The sequence below is a fragment of the Lagenorhynchus albirostris genome, chromosome 1, assembly GCF_949774975.1.
Source record: "Lagenorhynchus albirostris chromosome 1, mLagAlb1.1, whole genome shotgun sequence".
Taxonomy (NCBI): Eukaryota; Metazoa; Chordata; class Mammalia; order Artiodactyla; family Delphinidae; genus Lagenorhynchus; species Lagenorhynchus albirostris.
In genome coordinates, this window is record NC_083095.1 from 27,080,579 (window position 1) to 27,093,459 (window position 12,881).

General features: G+C 38.1%; 1 protein-coding gene and 1 long non-coding RNA gene across 7 annotated transcripts in view; one reads left to right on the plus strand and one right to left on the minus strand.

Moving 5' to 3' along the window:
• The window catches only part of LOC132511351 (uncharacterized), a 36,859-nt gene extending 35,088 nt beyond the window's left edge, over positions 1-1,771 (plus strand). The window contains exon 4 of the long non-coding RNA XR_009537603.1: positions 1,706-1,771. This is a non-coding gene — a long non-coding RNA (uncharacterized LOC132511351). The remainder of the gene's footprint in view (positions 1-1,705) is intronic.
• TTLL5 (tubulin tyrosine ligase like 5) overlaps positions 1-12,881 on the minus strand; it is a 308,457-nt gene that overhangs the window by 291,715 nt on the left and 3,861 nt on the right. For all 6 annotated transcript variants that reach the window (XM_060133277.1, XM_060133541.1, XM_060133455.1 and 3 more), the window contains exon 3: positions 8,888-8,994. In XM_060133277.1, the coding sequence (XP_059989260.1) occupies positions 8,888-8,994 (107 nt within the window). The remainder of the gene's footprint in view (positions 1-8,887; positions 8,995-12,881) is intronic.

A 12,881-nucleotide genomic window follows, 5' to 3' on the forward strand; every position in this document is an offset into this window, starting at 1 on the left:
CATCTTTGGGAGACTATTACTTTCACATAGAAGGAAAAACTCTTCTTTACAGAAAAGCCAGCTAATAAATGTAGAAGGAAAAACTGAAATAGAAAATCACCATTTTACAAAAACTGCAATAGTAAGTGTTTCAGACAAGAATCAATGAATTCCAACAGTCAGAGACTACTGGAGAACAAGATATTCACACATCTCAAAATATCACCCCAGAGAATGCTTTTAACAAAGGAGAAGGGTACCTGTACAATGAATCGATCTGGTAAACACTATCTTAACCAAATGATCAAACTTGTCATCACCAGTAATGCAATATAATGACATCACATGCTTTCTAATGTGATACACTGAGGACATGACTTCATTAAATGATATTCCTACAAATGTTTTTCAACTTTTTTATTCTTTTTAACCTTTTTCAACCTTTTTAATCTAAACATGTGGAATCAATCTGACAAGCCCAAACTTAAGGACATCTGCAAAGCAACTAGTCTGGAATCTTTAAAAATGCCAATGTTATGAAAGACCAAAAAAAAAAAAAAATCCAGTAAGTGGTTGTAGATATAAAGGAGACTAAAGAAATATGACAACTAAATGCAATCTCTGATTGGATTCTGGATTTGAAAGAAAAAAAAGATAAAGGACAAAATTGGAAAAATTGAGGAAATCTGGGCAGGGACTGTATATTAGATAAGAGTGTTTTAGCAATGACAGATTTCCTGAGTGTCATCAGTGTACTGTGGTTATAGAGAGGATGCCCTTGTTCTTAGGATAAACATGTTGAATAAAGTATTTAGGTCTGAAGTATGTGAACTAATTTTCAAATGGTTCAGAGAGAGAAAGAAGGTAAAGCAAACACGGCAAAATGTTAATAACGGGTGAAAGCAAGGAAATAGTATACATGAATTCATTGTACTATACTTATAACTTGCCAGACGGTTTTTTTATTCCTTTAAATAAAATGTTCAGAAAACTAAAAGAAAACCAGGTCTTTTTCATTGTGATAACTGATCACTGACAGCTCCATTTTTGCACATAAAAAGCCAAAGCCTCATCAACTGCTGGGGACCAGGACTGTGCCCGATTCGCTGACTGTTCTGCAGTGCTTGCCCCAGGCCACGGAGATGATTGGTCAGGTGTGTGGAAAAACAGAGAATGATTATGTGGGGACTGGGGGAGAAGGGGAATAATAAAAGAAAGAGTATGTCTCTGGAGTTGAACTGCCGGGGTTCAAACCCTGGCTCTACTACTTCCTGCCTGCTGTCTTAAATAAGTTATTTAATTTCACTATGCCCAATTTCCTCACCTATAAAATGGGGTTGATAACAAAGGTACTTATCTCACAGGGTAGTTAAAAGCACTAAATCAGTTAATACATGTAGAGCTTTTAGAATAGGAAAGCTTGCTGATACGGGAATTCCCTGGCTGTCCGGTGGCTAGGACTCGGCGCTTTCACTGCTGCAGCCTGTATTCAATCCCTGGTTGGGAAACTAAGATCCTGCAAGCTGCACGGTGCAGACCCCCGAGAAAAGAAAGCTTGCTGATACATAGAAAAATAATTTCATACAGTAAAACAGTAAACACATAGTAAAATAGCTACTAATACACATATAAATACATAGTATAATACACAGTAAATTATACATTTTATATAGCAAGTTAAAAAATAAAAATGCTATTAATACTCTTTCTCCTACTTCTAATATAGAAGTAAAATGCAGTCATCACTGTGCTCAATGGCAGACCTGATTCTCATGGTATGTAAGCAGTGACCACCTACTTCTTTTTTTTTTTAAATAAATTTATTGATTTATTTATTTTTGGCTGTGATGGGTCTTCCTTGCTGCGTGCAGGCTTTCTCTAGTTGAGGCGAGTAGGGGCTACTCTTCGTTGCGGTGCGTGGGCTTCTCATTGCGGTGGCTTCTCTTGTTGAGGAGCACGGGCTCTAGGCGCATGGGCTTCAGTAGCTGTGGCATGCAGGCTCAGTAGCTGTGGCTTGCAGGCTCAGTAATTGTTGGTTGGGGGCTCTAGAGTGCAGGCTCAGTAGCTGTGGCGCACGGGCTTAGTTGCTCCGTGGCACGTGGGATCTTCCCGGAACAGGGCTCGAACCCGCGTCCCCTGCATTGGCAGCGGATTCTTAACCACTGCGCCACCAGGGAAGTCCCTGGCCACTTACTTCTAATCCAAACCAACTAACTGTAACCCAGCTCAGATACATTGAACATGTTCTAAAAGGGGAGTGTAAGAGAGGCAGGGTGGAATGATGGAAAGCAACTGTGACTGCTTTAGGGATTTTAACCCGCATTCATGCTCTGTGTTCAATGGCCCTACAACCAATAAGGCTGATTACCAGCGCATATTAGACCAGAGATTATAAAATGGTAACCCAGGAGCCAAATCCAGCCTATAGACAGTTTGTCCATCCCTTGTGGTGTTTTCAGTATTAAGTTGAATTATTTGCTAACCTTTTAAAATTGGAAGAAGTCACATAAAAATCTAGATTTCTAGGCTTCTCCTGAAATAGCTGGTAAGCCTGGGCTCCCTCTCCCTAGCGAGAGTCAAATGGAGAACTGCAACTACAAACTGAACCTGTTCGACTGTTCATGACAGAACCACCTTCGCCATGTTTTCTTCCATAAAAAAACAAGAGGCAGGGCACGGTCCTGCTAGCAAACTGCAAAACACCCAACATCTAAGCCTCCGAACACACACGCATCTCATCAATTCCACTATGAGACTGCAGAATTTCCTCTTCAACAACTCACATGCATCGCAGGGGACAATCTGAAGAACTAGGACCCCTGGCAAGTTCCAGGACTGACTGTAGCAGAGTAAAGACAATCAAGGAACCAATAATCTAACTGTCAGCACAGAAGCACCCTAAGGGGTTTGGTCCAAACTAGCATGGGAAACTAGAATGAAGATAAAACTAACATTCCTTTGACTTTAGAATACAAGAATAACCCCTTCGATGGCAACACAGTGTATCCTTGCCTTACTGTCAGAAAACCGGGTCCTTACGTGCACAGTCGAATACGGTTGTCACTAGCCACATGTAACTTGAGCACTTGAAATGTGACTAGTGTGACAAAGGAACTGAATTTCCCATTTTATTTAACTTTAATAAATTCTATTTTCAATTTTAAAACTGATACTCAATTCAGTTATTGGAAAACTTGTTTGGAACAACTTGAACATAGGAATTGACTACAATTTCAACTATAACATTTATGAAATCTAAATACAGACCAAATGCTTCCAATGAAAATTTTGCACCATATGGAGATGTACTAAAAGTGTACAATACACACTGGATGTAAAATATCTTCACGATTTTTTTATACTGAGTAAAAGTGGAAATGATAATTTGGATTAAATAAAATATATTATTAAAATTAATTTCACCTATTTCTGCTTATTTTTTTGATAAGGCTACTGAAAAATTACATATACAGCTTACATCGTATTTCTGTTGGACAGTGCTCGTCTATACAAATCCAAATTTATGAAACTGACACATTCAGAGGCAAAATACAAAATACTTCATTCTAGGAAAAGATTAAATTGAAAATATCTGTTGCCCTTAAAATGCAATCCCAGGACTTCCCTGGTGGCGCACTGGTTAAGTCTCTGTGCTCCCAGTGCAGGGGGCCCGGGTTCAATCCCTGGTCAGGAAACCAGATCCCACATGTTGCAACTAAGAGTTCGCATGCCACAACTAAGGAGCCCACGTGCCACAACTAAGGAGCCTGCCTACTGCAACTAAGGCCCAGCACAAGCAAATAAATAAATAAATACTTTAAAATAAATAAATAAAATGCAATCCCATTTATATGTTCAAAGTATACACAATTTTGAAAAAAAAACATGGATATGGTGAGGAAAAAAACATACTCCTGGAATATTTCACAAATAAAGCATATGAAATCTTATTGTATCCAAAATATTAACAGTGAATTCAATGAAACATTTAACAGATAACAGAAAAAACAAGGTTGGAATCTAACACTCTAAGATCAACAGAAGATAACTAATGCCCCAGATACACTTCTCAAGGGCATTTAACTCAGTATTATGATCTGAGCAGATCTATGTCAGCTATTTAAGAGAGAGAGAGAAAAAAAAAAATAGACCAAGAGTGTTTAACAATTCAGAAATCTGAGGTAGCAACTAACAAAACTCATTCAAATTGTTCTTTTCATAAAGGAAGGTGAAGAAAATTATTAAACCTCAAGGAATTGGGAATATACAGAAAATTTAAAAAAAACAGAGTTTGAGAAAAAAGTTTAGTGGCTTCTTCCTTAAACACAGGAAGATGTACAGGAAAATAATCCAAAGACTTAGAGGTTCTAGAAAATAGTGATTGCTTGAATAATGGCATGATTACATTGATGGATGCTAATTTCCTATAAATGTTGGGTATTCTACAAAGGAAGGGTCTGTTGCCACAGAATACATGGATTCTTTTATGAATCCAAAGAAACCAAAAGAAGTATGTCGGGGGGGGGAGAGGATTATTTACTTCTGTTGTTTTTATGCACCTTTGATGTTCTGACTCTAATCATATTTAGTGGGAGACTCTCAGCAAATGTTAGTAAATCTTCAGAGACTCCAGCTTCAGAGAACATGAATGAACTATGTTCCTTTAAGTGGTAACCTAGCAACTTGCTGAGGGGATTAGAACACGGAGACCCTTGGGGAAGGAGGAGAATTCAAATCCCAGAAGCAGGTGCTCACCGTCCTTTGAACTCTGGCTTATTATGGGGCAAGGACAGACCTTAAAGTCATGTCAAGGTAGAGCAGATCCTGTTCAACAAATAGAGTAAGCAGCACAAGTTCTGAATGCGTGCTGTGTGCTGAACATTAGTGATCTCATTCTTACAATGCCTGCAAGGTAGCTATTCTCTCCATTTTATAATAATGAAATAGATTAAGAGAGTTTAAGTGATTGCACAAGACTCACAGCTAGTAAATGCCAAAGCTGGGATCTGAAATATTGACTGAGAACCCATGTATAGACCCTTTCCACCATATCGCACAAAAGTTTGGATCCACAGTATGTAACCTTTGAAGACAGCTACAGGCTAACACCAGGATTCAGAGCACTGCTTAAAGTCAAAGAGGAGTGGACATAAATGAAATTAAGAATAGAAAAACAATAGAGAAAGTAAGCAAAATAAAAAGTTTGCGCTTTAAAATGATTCCCAAATTGACAAACTTTTAGTTAGACTAACTAAAAACAAAGAGAAAAAATTCAAATTACTAAAATCAGAAATGAAGGTGGGGACATTACTACTGTATTACAGAAATAAAAAGGATTATAAAAGAATACTATGAACAACTGTATGCCAACAAAATTAGATAAACTAAATAAAATGGAAAATAACCTAGAGAAACACACAAACTACCAAAACAGACTCAATAAGAAATAGAAAATAGAACAGATAAGTAGAGGTTGAACTAGTAATCAAAAACCTTCCAACAAAAAAAAGCTAAGGACTAGATGCTTCACTGGTGAATTCTATCGAACATTTAAAGAATTAACACGAATCCTTCTCAAACTCTTCCAAAGAGGAGGAAGGAATTCATTCTATGAGGGCAGCATTACCCTGATACCAAAGCCAGACAAAGACATCAAAAGAAAAGAAAATTACAGAACGATATCCCTTATGAATACAGATGCAAACATCCTAAACAAAATACTAGCAAACCAAATCCAGCAGCATATTAAAAGGACTATATACCATGCTCAAGTGAGATTTATCTCAGGAATGCAAGGGTGGTTCAATATACAAAAGTCAATCAATGTAATACACCACATTAATAAAATGAAGGAAAAAAAACATAAAATCATCTCTATTGATGTAGAAAAAGCATTTGACAAAATGCAACACCGCTGTATGATAAAAACACTCAACAAAGGAATAGAAGAGAACTTCCTCAACATGATAAAGGGCATTTATGAAAACCCATAGCTAACATCATACCGAATGGTGAAAGACAGAAAGCTTTCCCCCAAAGATCAGGAAGAAGACAAAGATGCCCATTTTCACTTCTATTCAACACTGTACTGGAAGTTCTAGCCAGAGCAATTAGGAAAAAGCAGAAGAAAAAGAAAGAGAGGGAGGTAGGGAGGTATTTAGGTTACAGAGGAAGAAGTAAAATCTCTATTTACTGATGACATGATCTTGTATAGAGATAATCCTAAAGAACACACACACACACACATAAACACCACACACACACTCTCTCTCACTAGTAGAGCTAATAAATGAGTTCAGCAAGGTTTCAGGATACAGGATCAGTATACAAAAAATCAATAGTAAGGCTTCCCTGGTGGCACAGTGGTTGAGCATCTGCCTGCCAGTGCAGGGGACATGGGTTTGAGCCCTGGTCTGGGACGATCCCGCGTGCCACAGAGCAGCTAAGCCCGTGAGCCACAACTACTGATCCTGTGCTCTAGAGCCCATGAGCCACAACTACTGAGCCCACGTGCCACAACTACTGAAGCCGGTGCGCCTAGAGCCCGTGCTCCACAACAAGAGAAGCCACCACAATGAGAAGCCTGCGAACCACAACGAAGAGTAGCCCCCGCAACCAGAGAAAAGCCCTCGCACAGCAACAAAGACCCAACGCAGCCAGAAACAATAGATAAATAAAATAAAATAATAAAATAAATTTATTTTTAAAAAATCAATAGTATGTCTATACAATGACAATGAACAATCCAAAAATGAAATTGAGAAAGCAATTCCATTTATAATAGCATCAAAAAGAATAAAATATTGAAGAATAAAGTTAACCAAGGAGCTACAAGACTTGCACACAGCAAACCATAAAACATTGCTACAGAAATTAAAGAAGACGTAAATAAATGGAAAGACATCCCATGTTCACGGACTGGAAGACTTAACACTAAGACGGCAATACTTCCAAAAGCAATTTACAGATTCTATGTACTCCCTACCAAAATCACAACAGCCGTTTTTGCAGAAATGAAAAAGCTGATCCCAAAATTCATATGGAATTGCAAAGGACCCTGAATAGCAAAAAAATTTTGAAAATGAAGAACAAAGTTAGAGGACTCACACTTCCCAATTTCAAAACTTAGTACAAAGATACTGTAAGAAAAATAATATGGCACTGGTATAAGGATAAACAAACAGACTGACAGAATTATTAAGAGTCCAAAAATAAACCCATACATCTAATGGTCTACTGATTTTCAACAATAGTGCCAAGATTATTCAGTAAGGAAAGAATAGTCTCTTCAACTAATCATGCTGGGGCAACTGGATATCCACATGTAAAAGAATGAAGGTGGACCCTTATCTCACACTATATAAAAAAATTAACTCAAAATGGAACAAAGACCATTTAGCTCTAAATTTAAGAGCTTAAACTATAAAGCTCTTAGAAGAAAGCATAGGGATCATGACTTTGGGTTAGGCAATGGTTTCTTAGATATGACACCAAAAGCATAAGCAACAAGAGAAAAAGTAGATAAATGGAACATCATCAAAATGAAAAACCTTTCCCCATGAAAGAACACTATCAAGAGCATGAAAAGACAAACCACAGAGGAAAAAATATTTGGAAATCATTTTTCTGATAAGGGTCTAGTATCCAGAATATATAAAGAACCCTTACAACTCAACAACAAAAAGATAAGCAACCCGATTAAAAAATAGGCAAAAACCTTGACAGACATTTCTCCAAAGGAGATAATATAAATGGCCAAAAGGAACATGAAAAGCTGCTCAATGTCATTAATCATTAGGGAAATGCAAATCATAACCACGGTAAGATACCAATTCACACCCATTAGTATAGCTATATTCTAAAAAACAGAAAACAACGAATGTTACTGAGGATATGGAGAAATTTCAACTCTCATATATTGTTGGTGGGAACATAACATTGTGCAGTCACTGTGGAAAATCCTTTGGCAGTTCCTTAATAAGTTAAACATAGAATTACCATACAACTTAGCAATTCCATTCCTAGGTATACACCCAAAAGAACTAAGAACAGGTGTTCAAACAAAAACTTGTGCATGAATGTTCATAGCAGCACTATTTACAAGAGCCAAAAACTGGAAACACTTACCCATCAACCGATGAATGGATAAACAAAATGTGGTATATCCATACAATGGGATGTTATTCAGCCGCAAAAAGGAACGAAGTACTGACATATGCTAGAACATGGATGGACCTTGAAAACATTATGCTAAGTGTAAGAAGCCAGACACAAAAGGCTATGTATTGTATGAGTCCATTTACATGAAATATCCAGATTAGGTAAAGCCATAGAGACAGAAAGCTTAGTGGTTGCCAGGAGCTGGGATAAGGGGGTTGGGGAGCGACTGCTTAATGGGTACAGGGTTTACTTTTAGATGAAAATGTCCTGAAACTAGACAGTGGCGATGGTTGCACAATACTGTGAATGTACTAAATGCCACTGAGTTGTATACTTTAAAATGGTAAAAACAGTAAATTTTGTTATGTGTATTTTACCATAATTATAAAAAACAGTATCATTAAACTTATTGTGATAATCATTTCATGATATATGTAAGTTAAATTACTATGCTGTACACCTTAACCTTGTACAGTGGTGTATGTCAATGATCTCTCTATAAAACTGGAAGAAAAAAACAAAATATAAACACATGTACACGTAATTCAAAAAAAAAAGAGGAAAAATAATTTAATAAGCAGAAAACAATTTAAGAAATCACAAATAATCCGTTCAAGTATAAAAAAATCAACAGAATATTCTCATGACCAAAGCCCTTTCCCTAACTAAATATGGTTATCACTTTCTGTAAGATGAGGTTATCAGGGCCATGCCCAGCCCTTCCCTCAGTGGGGAAGGTCACACCTACCTCCAATTACTCGAACATTGTTGTCCTTTGTCAGAATAGCCTCAGCATGGAATACCAAAACTGGAATTTTCCTGCAGCCTCCAGTCCACATGATACATGGATGATCTCTACAACCGTAATAAAAGACTTTATTAATTTACAGCTCAAAATCTGAATTAACAACTGAAGCAGATCAGTGTGGTTTGGTGCTTAGCACCTTTCCCCTTCTTCTGGAACAAGCATCCCAAATGTCCTATGGGAAACCATTCATCTCCCATTCTTAGTCAGATGGTCTGTTTAAGATTAACTCCGTTCCTGCTGTAGGGATGGGTCTTGACTGGCTTTAGCCAATCAGGGTTTTCCATCCCCCAGTTATAGTTACTGGTTCAGGGATGAGGACATAAACCAGCTGGAGCCAGTGTGTCAGGAGGTATGTCATGTGACCCTCTAAGAAAGCGATGCTTTCTCTTCTGTAGCAGTTGCAGGAGAAATGGCCTCCTCCCCTTGATGGTGTAAGAGAATGAGGTCGGGCTTCCCTGGTGGCGCAGTGGTTGAGAGTCCGCCTGCCGATGCAGGGGACACGGGTTCGTGCCCCGGTCCGGGAAGATCCCACATGCTGCGGAGCGGCTGGGCCCGTGCGCCATGGCCGCTGAGCCTGCGCGTCCGAGCCTGTGCTCCGCAACGGGAGAGGCCACAACAGTGAGAGGCCCGCGTACCACACACACAAAAAAAGAGAATGAGGTCTGGAAGTGCAAGTGTCATTTTGTGACCTTGGAAGGAGAGCCTGGAGCTGTTGGTAAAGGAGAAAGTCTGCAGGAGCCTGACTGAAAGAACAAGAGAAATGAGATCCTGAGTGGTAAACGTGCAGTTGCAGAATCAAGTCTTTCCTAAATATGAGTTCATAAATTCCCTTTATTATTTAGGACAATTTATGTCTTAGTCCCTGGCACAAATAAGAATCCTAACTAAAATAGTCACAATAATTGACAGACCACTTTTACACCCTATAGTCCCTTTTTAAGCCAATTTGATGATCCATCCTAAGATTCTGAGCTAGGAACCCTAAATTAGTACACGTACCCCCATTAAAACCACATATTTTAAAGGAAGCCTATACCAAACGGAACAATGTTTTCCTCCAGAAAAGGACCTCTGACTTTATTCTCTTCCTATCTTCCAGAAATCTCTGTTTAATCAATCTCAGACAGATGTGTATTTATTCACAGATGAGAAAAATCTCCAACTGCCTTAGTGCATGAAGGTAGGAAAGAAATGACCTGAGTCCCTACTATGTGTCAGGAATTACACTAAAAGCTTTCACATGTTATCTCACTTAATCCTCTTGCCTGTACTATGAACTGAAGAAAAAGTGTTCAGAGAGGTTGAGCAGTTTGCTTAAGGTCATACAACTGGTTAAGCAAAGGAACAGGTATTAGAACCCAAGTGTCTGTGCTCTTTCCACCCTTCCATCTCCCTAATCACACATTTCAGTGATTTTTTGTATAAACACCTTAAACTCAACCCTTTGGGAACTGAAATTAATCAATTCCTTTTATGGAATAAGATCCATTTAGCCAAGATTCAGGCTGCTCTCAAAAACTCACATGACCACACTCCTTAACAAAGGCCATACCACAAACCTCAGGGCCAAGTTAGACTCTCCCAATACAGGTTTAAACAGATCCATGCTTTGAATGCACAGGCTGCCAGGCTACCAATCTTAGAGGTGAGGCAGCCTTTAGACTTGGGATGAGCTGCCAAGAGCTTTGTTGAGGAAAGCAGAGAAACCATACCTAGTTCACTTCCTGGTTTCTAGAAATGGAATGTGGATGCTTATTTTTCTTGCAATTTGACTTGGGTGACAGCGCCCTTTTGTGAGAAATTGGTGTTTATAGGGTGCAAGAAGGATTTTTTGTGTGTGGTTTGCTTGCTTTTTAATCTTAAACGCCTGTAAAATGTGGGTATAGGGCCAGATGATTCCTATGCTCTCTTCCAACTTGAATTTTTTTCACTATATTTCTAAGTCGGAGGACAGAGGAAAAATTAGGCAGCCTAAACTATCAAGTCTTAGACAGAAACCCTGGAAACTATCGGAAGTTCCTTGTCAATCCATCTCTAGCTGCAAACTGGCACCACTGTGCCTTAGCACTTACAAACAATGGATTACGGATAAAAGGTAAAAATGCCTGACAAGAGTCAGGAACACAATAAACATACACAGCTGAGAAGAGCCAAGCCCTTAACCGTACTGTCTACAGAAAGCCAAATCCCTGACACAGAATCTTTTCACTTACAACCTCTGAAAAGAGAAAAGAGGTAGCAGACAAATCATTAGTTCAGTAAGGTCGACCCAAACACACTTAAGGCAGACGTTGCATTGTCATTAAAAGCATGCTCCCACCAGGTGGTGCTAAAGAAAAAAGATTCAAAATGATTAGGAAGCTGAAAATTGGGACTTTAAATTTTCATTTACACCAGAAACTGGTACATTTTAAGAAATTATGCTTTTACAGACATAAAAGAACAAAAAACTTGGATGACTAATAACCAAAGTAGACCAGTTTTATGGTTTACTTTACTGAAAGCCTAAGAACGTTTTGGTTTTTAAGAAGCAATTTCATGTGGAATAGATATTATTCACTCCTGGGATCCAGCCTACATAACTCAAAGCCTCGGTGCCTCATTCATACCAATGTCCCTGCTGGAAATGCCTTCCCCACTTCTCTCTGTTCATTTAATCCCACTCTCTAAAGCCCAGCTCACCTCACCACCTCCTTGGAGCCTTCCTTAGCTCCTCCAGCCCACAGTGATGTATTCTTTCACTGAACTGTAGCACTCACTACATAATCATTTGTTGATGATCTTTGTAACTGATCTAAAGCCAGCTTTTACAATCAGAATTAAATTTTTTTTTAATTCCTAAAGAAACCTTACATCAAATTAACGTTTCCACATCTCTATATAAATTTATATTTGGGAACCCCAAACAAAATACAGAAAAAGAGGCCCTTTACATTTACTATTTGAAATAATGCCATGCAAAACAAGGATGCCTGGACAGTTTCTAGCTCTAATGTCCAGGACTGCACGGCATCAATACTTTAATACAGCCTAGGATTCTGAGCAGATCTAGCAGATACCCATGGATATATATCTTTGGATCAAGTCAACATCCTTAGATGATTTAAGACCCTGTAACTTCCAAAACTTTAAAAATGTAAGCATGTTGTTCCAGGTGTGAACAAGATTGACTTAAGATTCCTAATGTATAAAACAAGTATCTGATAGACATGAGCTGATGGAACATTAACAATCAAAACTCAACAGTAGGAGTTTAAAAGGAAGAGGAGCCATAAGGTCTGTGAATTTGGATGGGGAGGGCGGGGGGGAAGGTGGAATGACACCTATATTTTCACTAACTTCTACTAGAAATTTAATGTTTCTCAATTACGAATACAGGCACCAAACACAATAATAATAGTATTACCTGTGTTTTTGACTCTATCTGAAATTACAGATTCTATTATACCAAATTACAGTTGTTGCAGACATCTCAAAATATCACTGACATTTATCACTGCTTATAAGTTATGGTAGTTATTAAAACTGCCACTAGATCACCTGTGATTACAGTCGTCTCATCTGGTGTGATGAGGATGGACAACAATTTGGCAACTCTCCACTCTCAAGCAATCATTCAGCTACCAAATGGTGACATTTCACAGTGGTGATCCAGACATCTATGATGTTTCTTGGTATTTCCCACTTTTAATTGTTAATCAAAGACCACCCAAGTATGATGGTCTTATGCAAACTAAGCAAAAACAGTCTTCATGTTCCTGTCTTTAGAAAATAAAATCTAACTTTCTCATGTTTTAAATGAATGATCTTGTTATTTAATGTATTAATAAAAACGTACATATTATTATACCACAAGTTTGGTTTTTTAAAAAATCCTGATAACTGCACCTCAATGCAATTGGTATTCTTTGTAATGAAATGTATTTTAAGCACT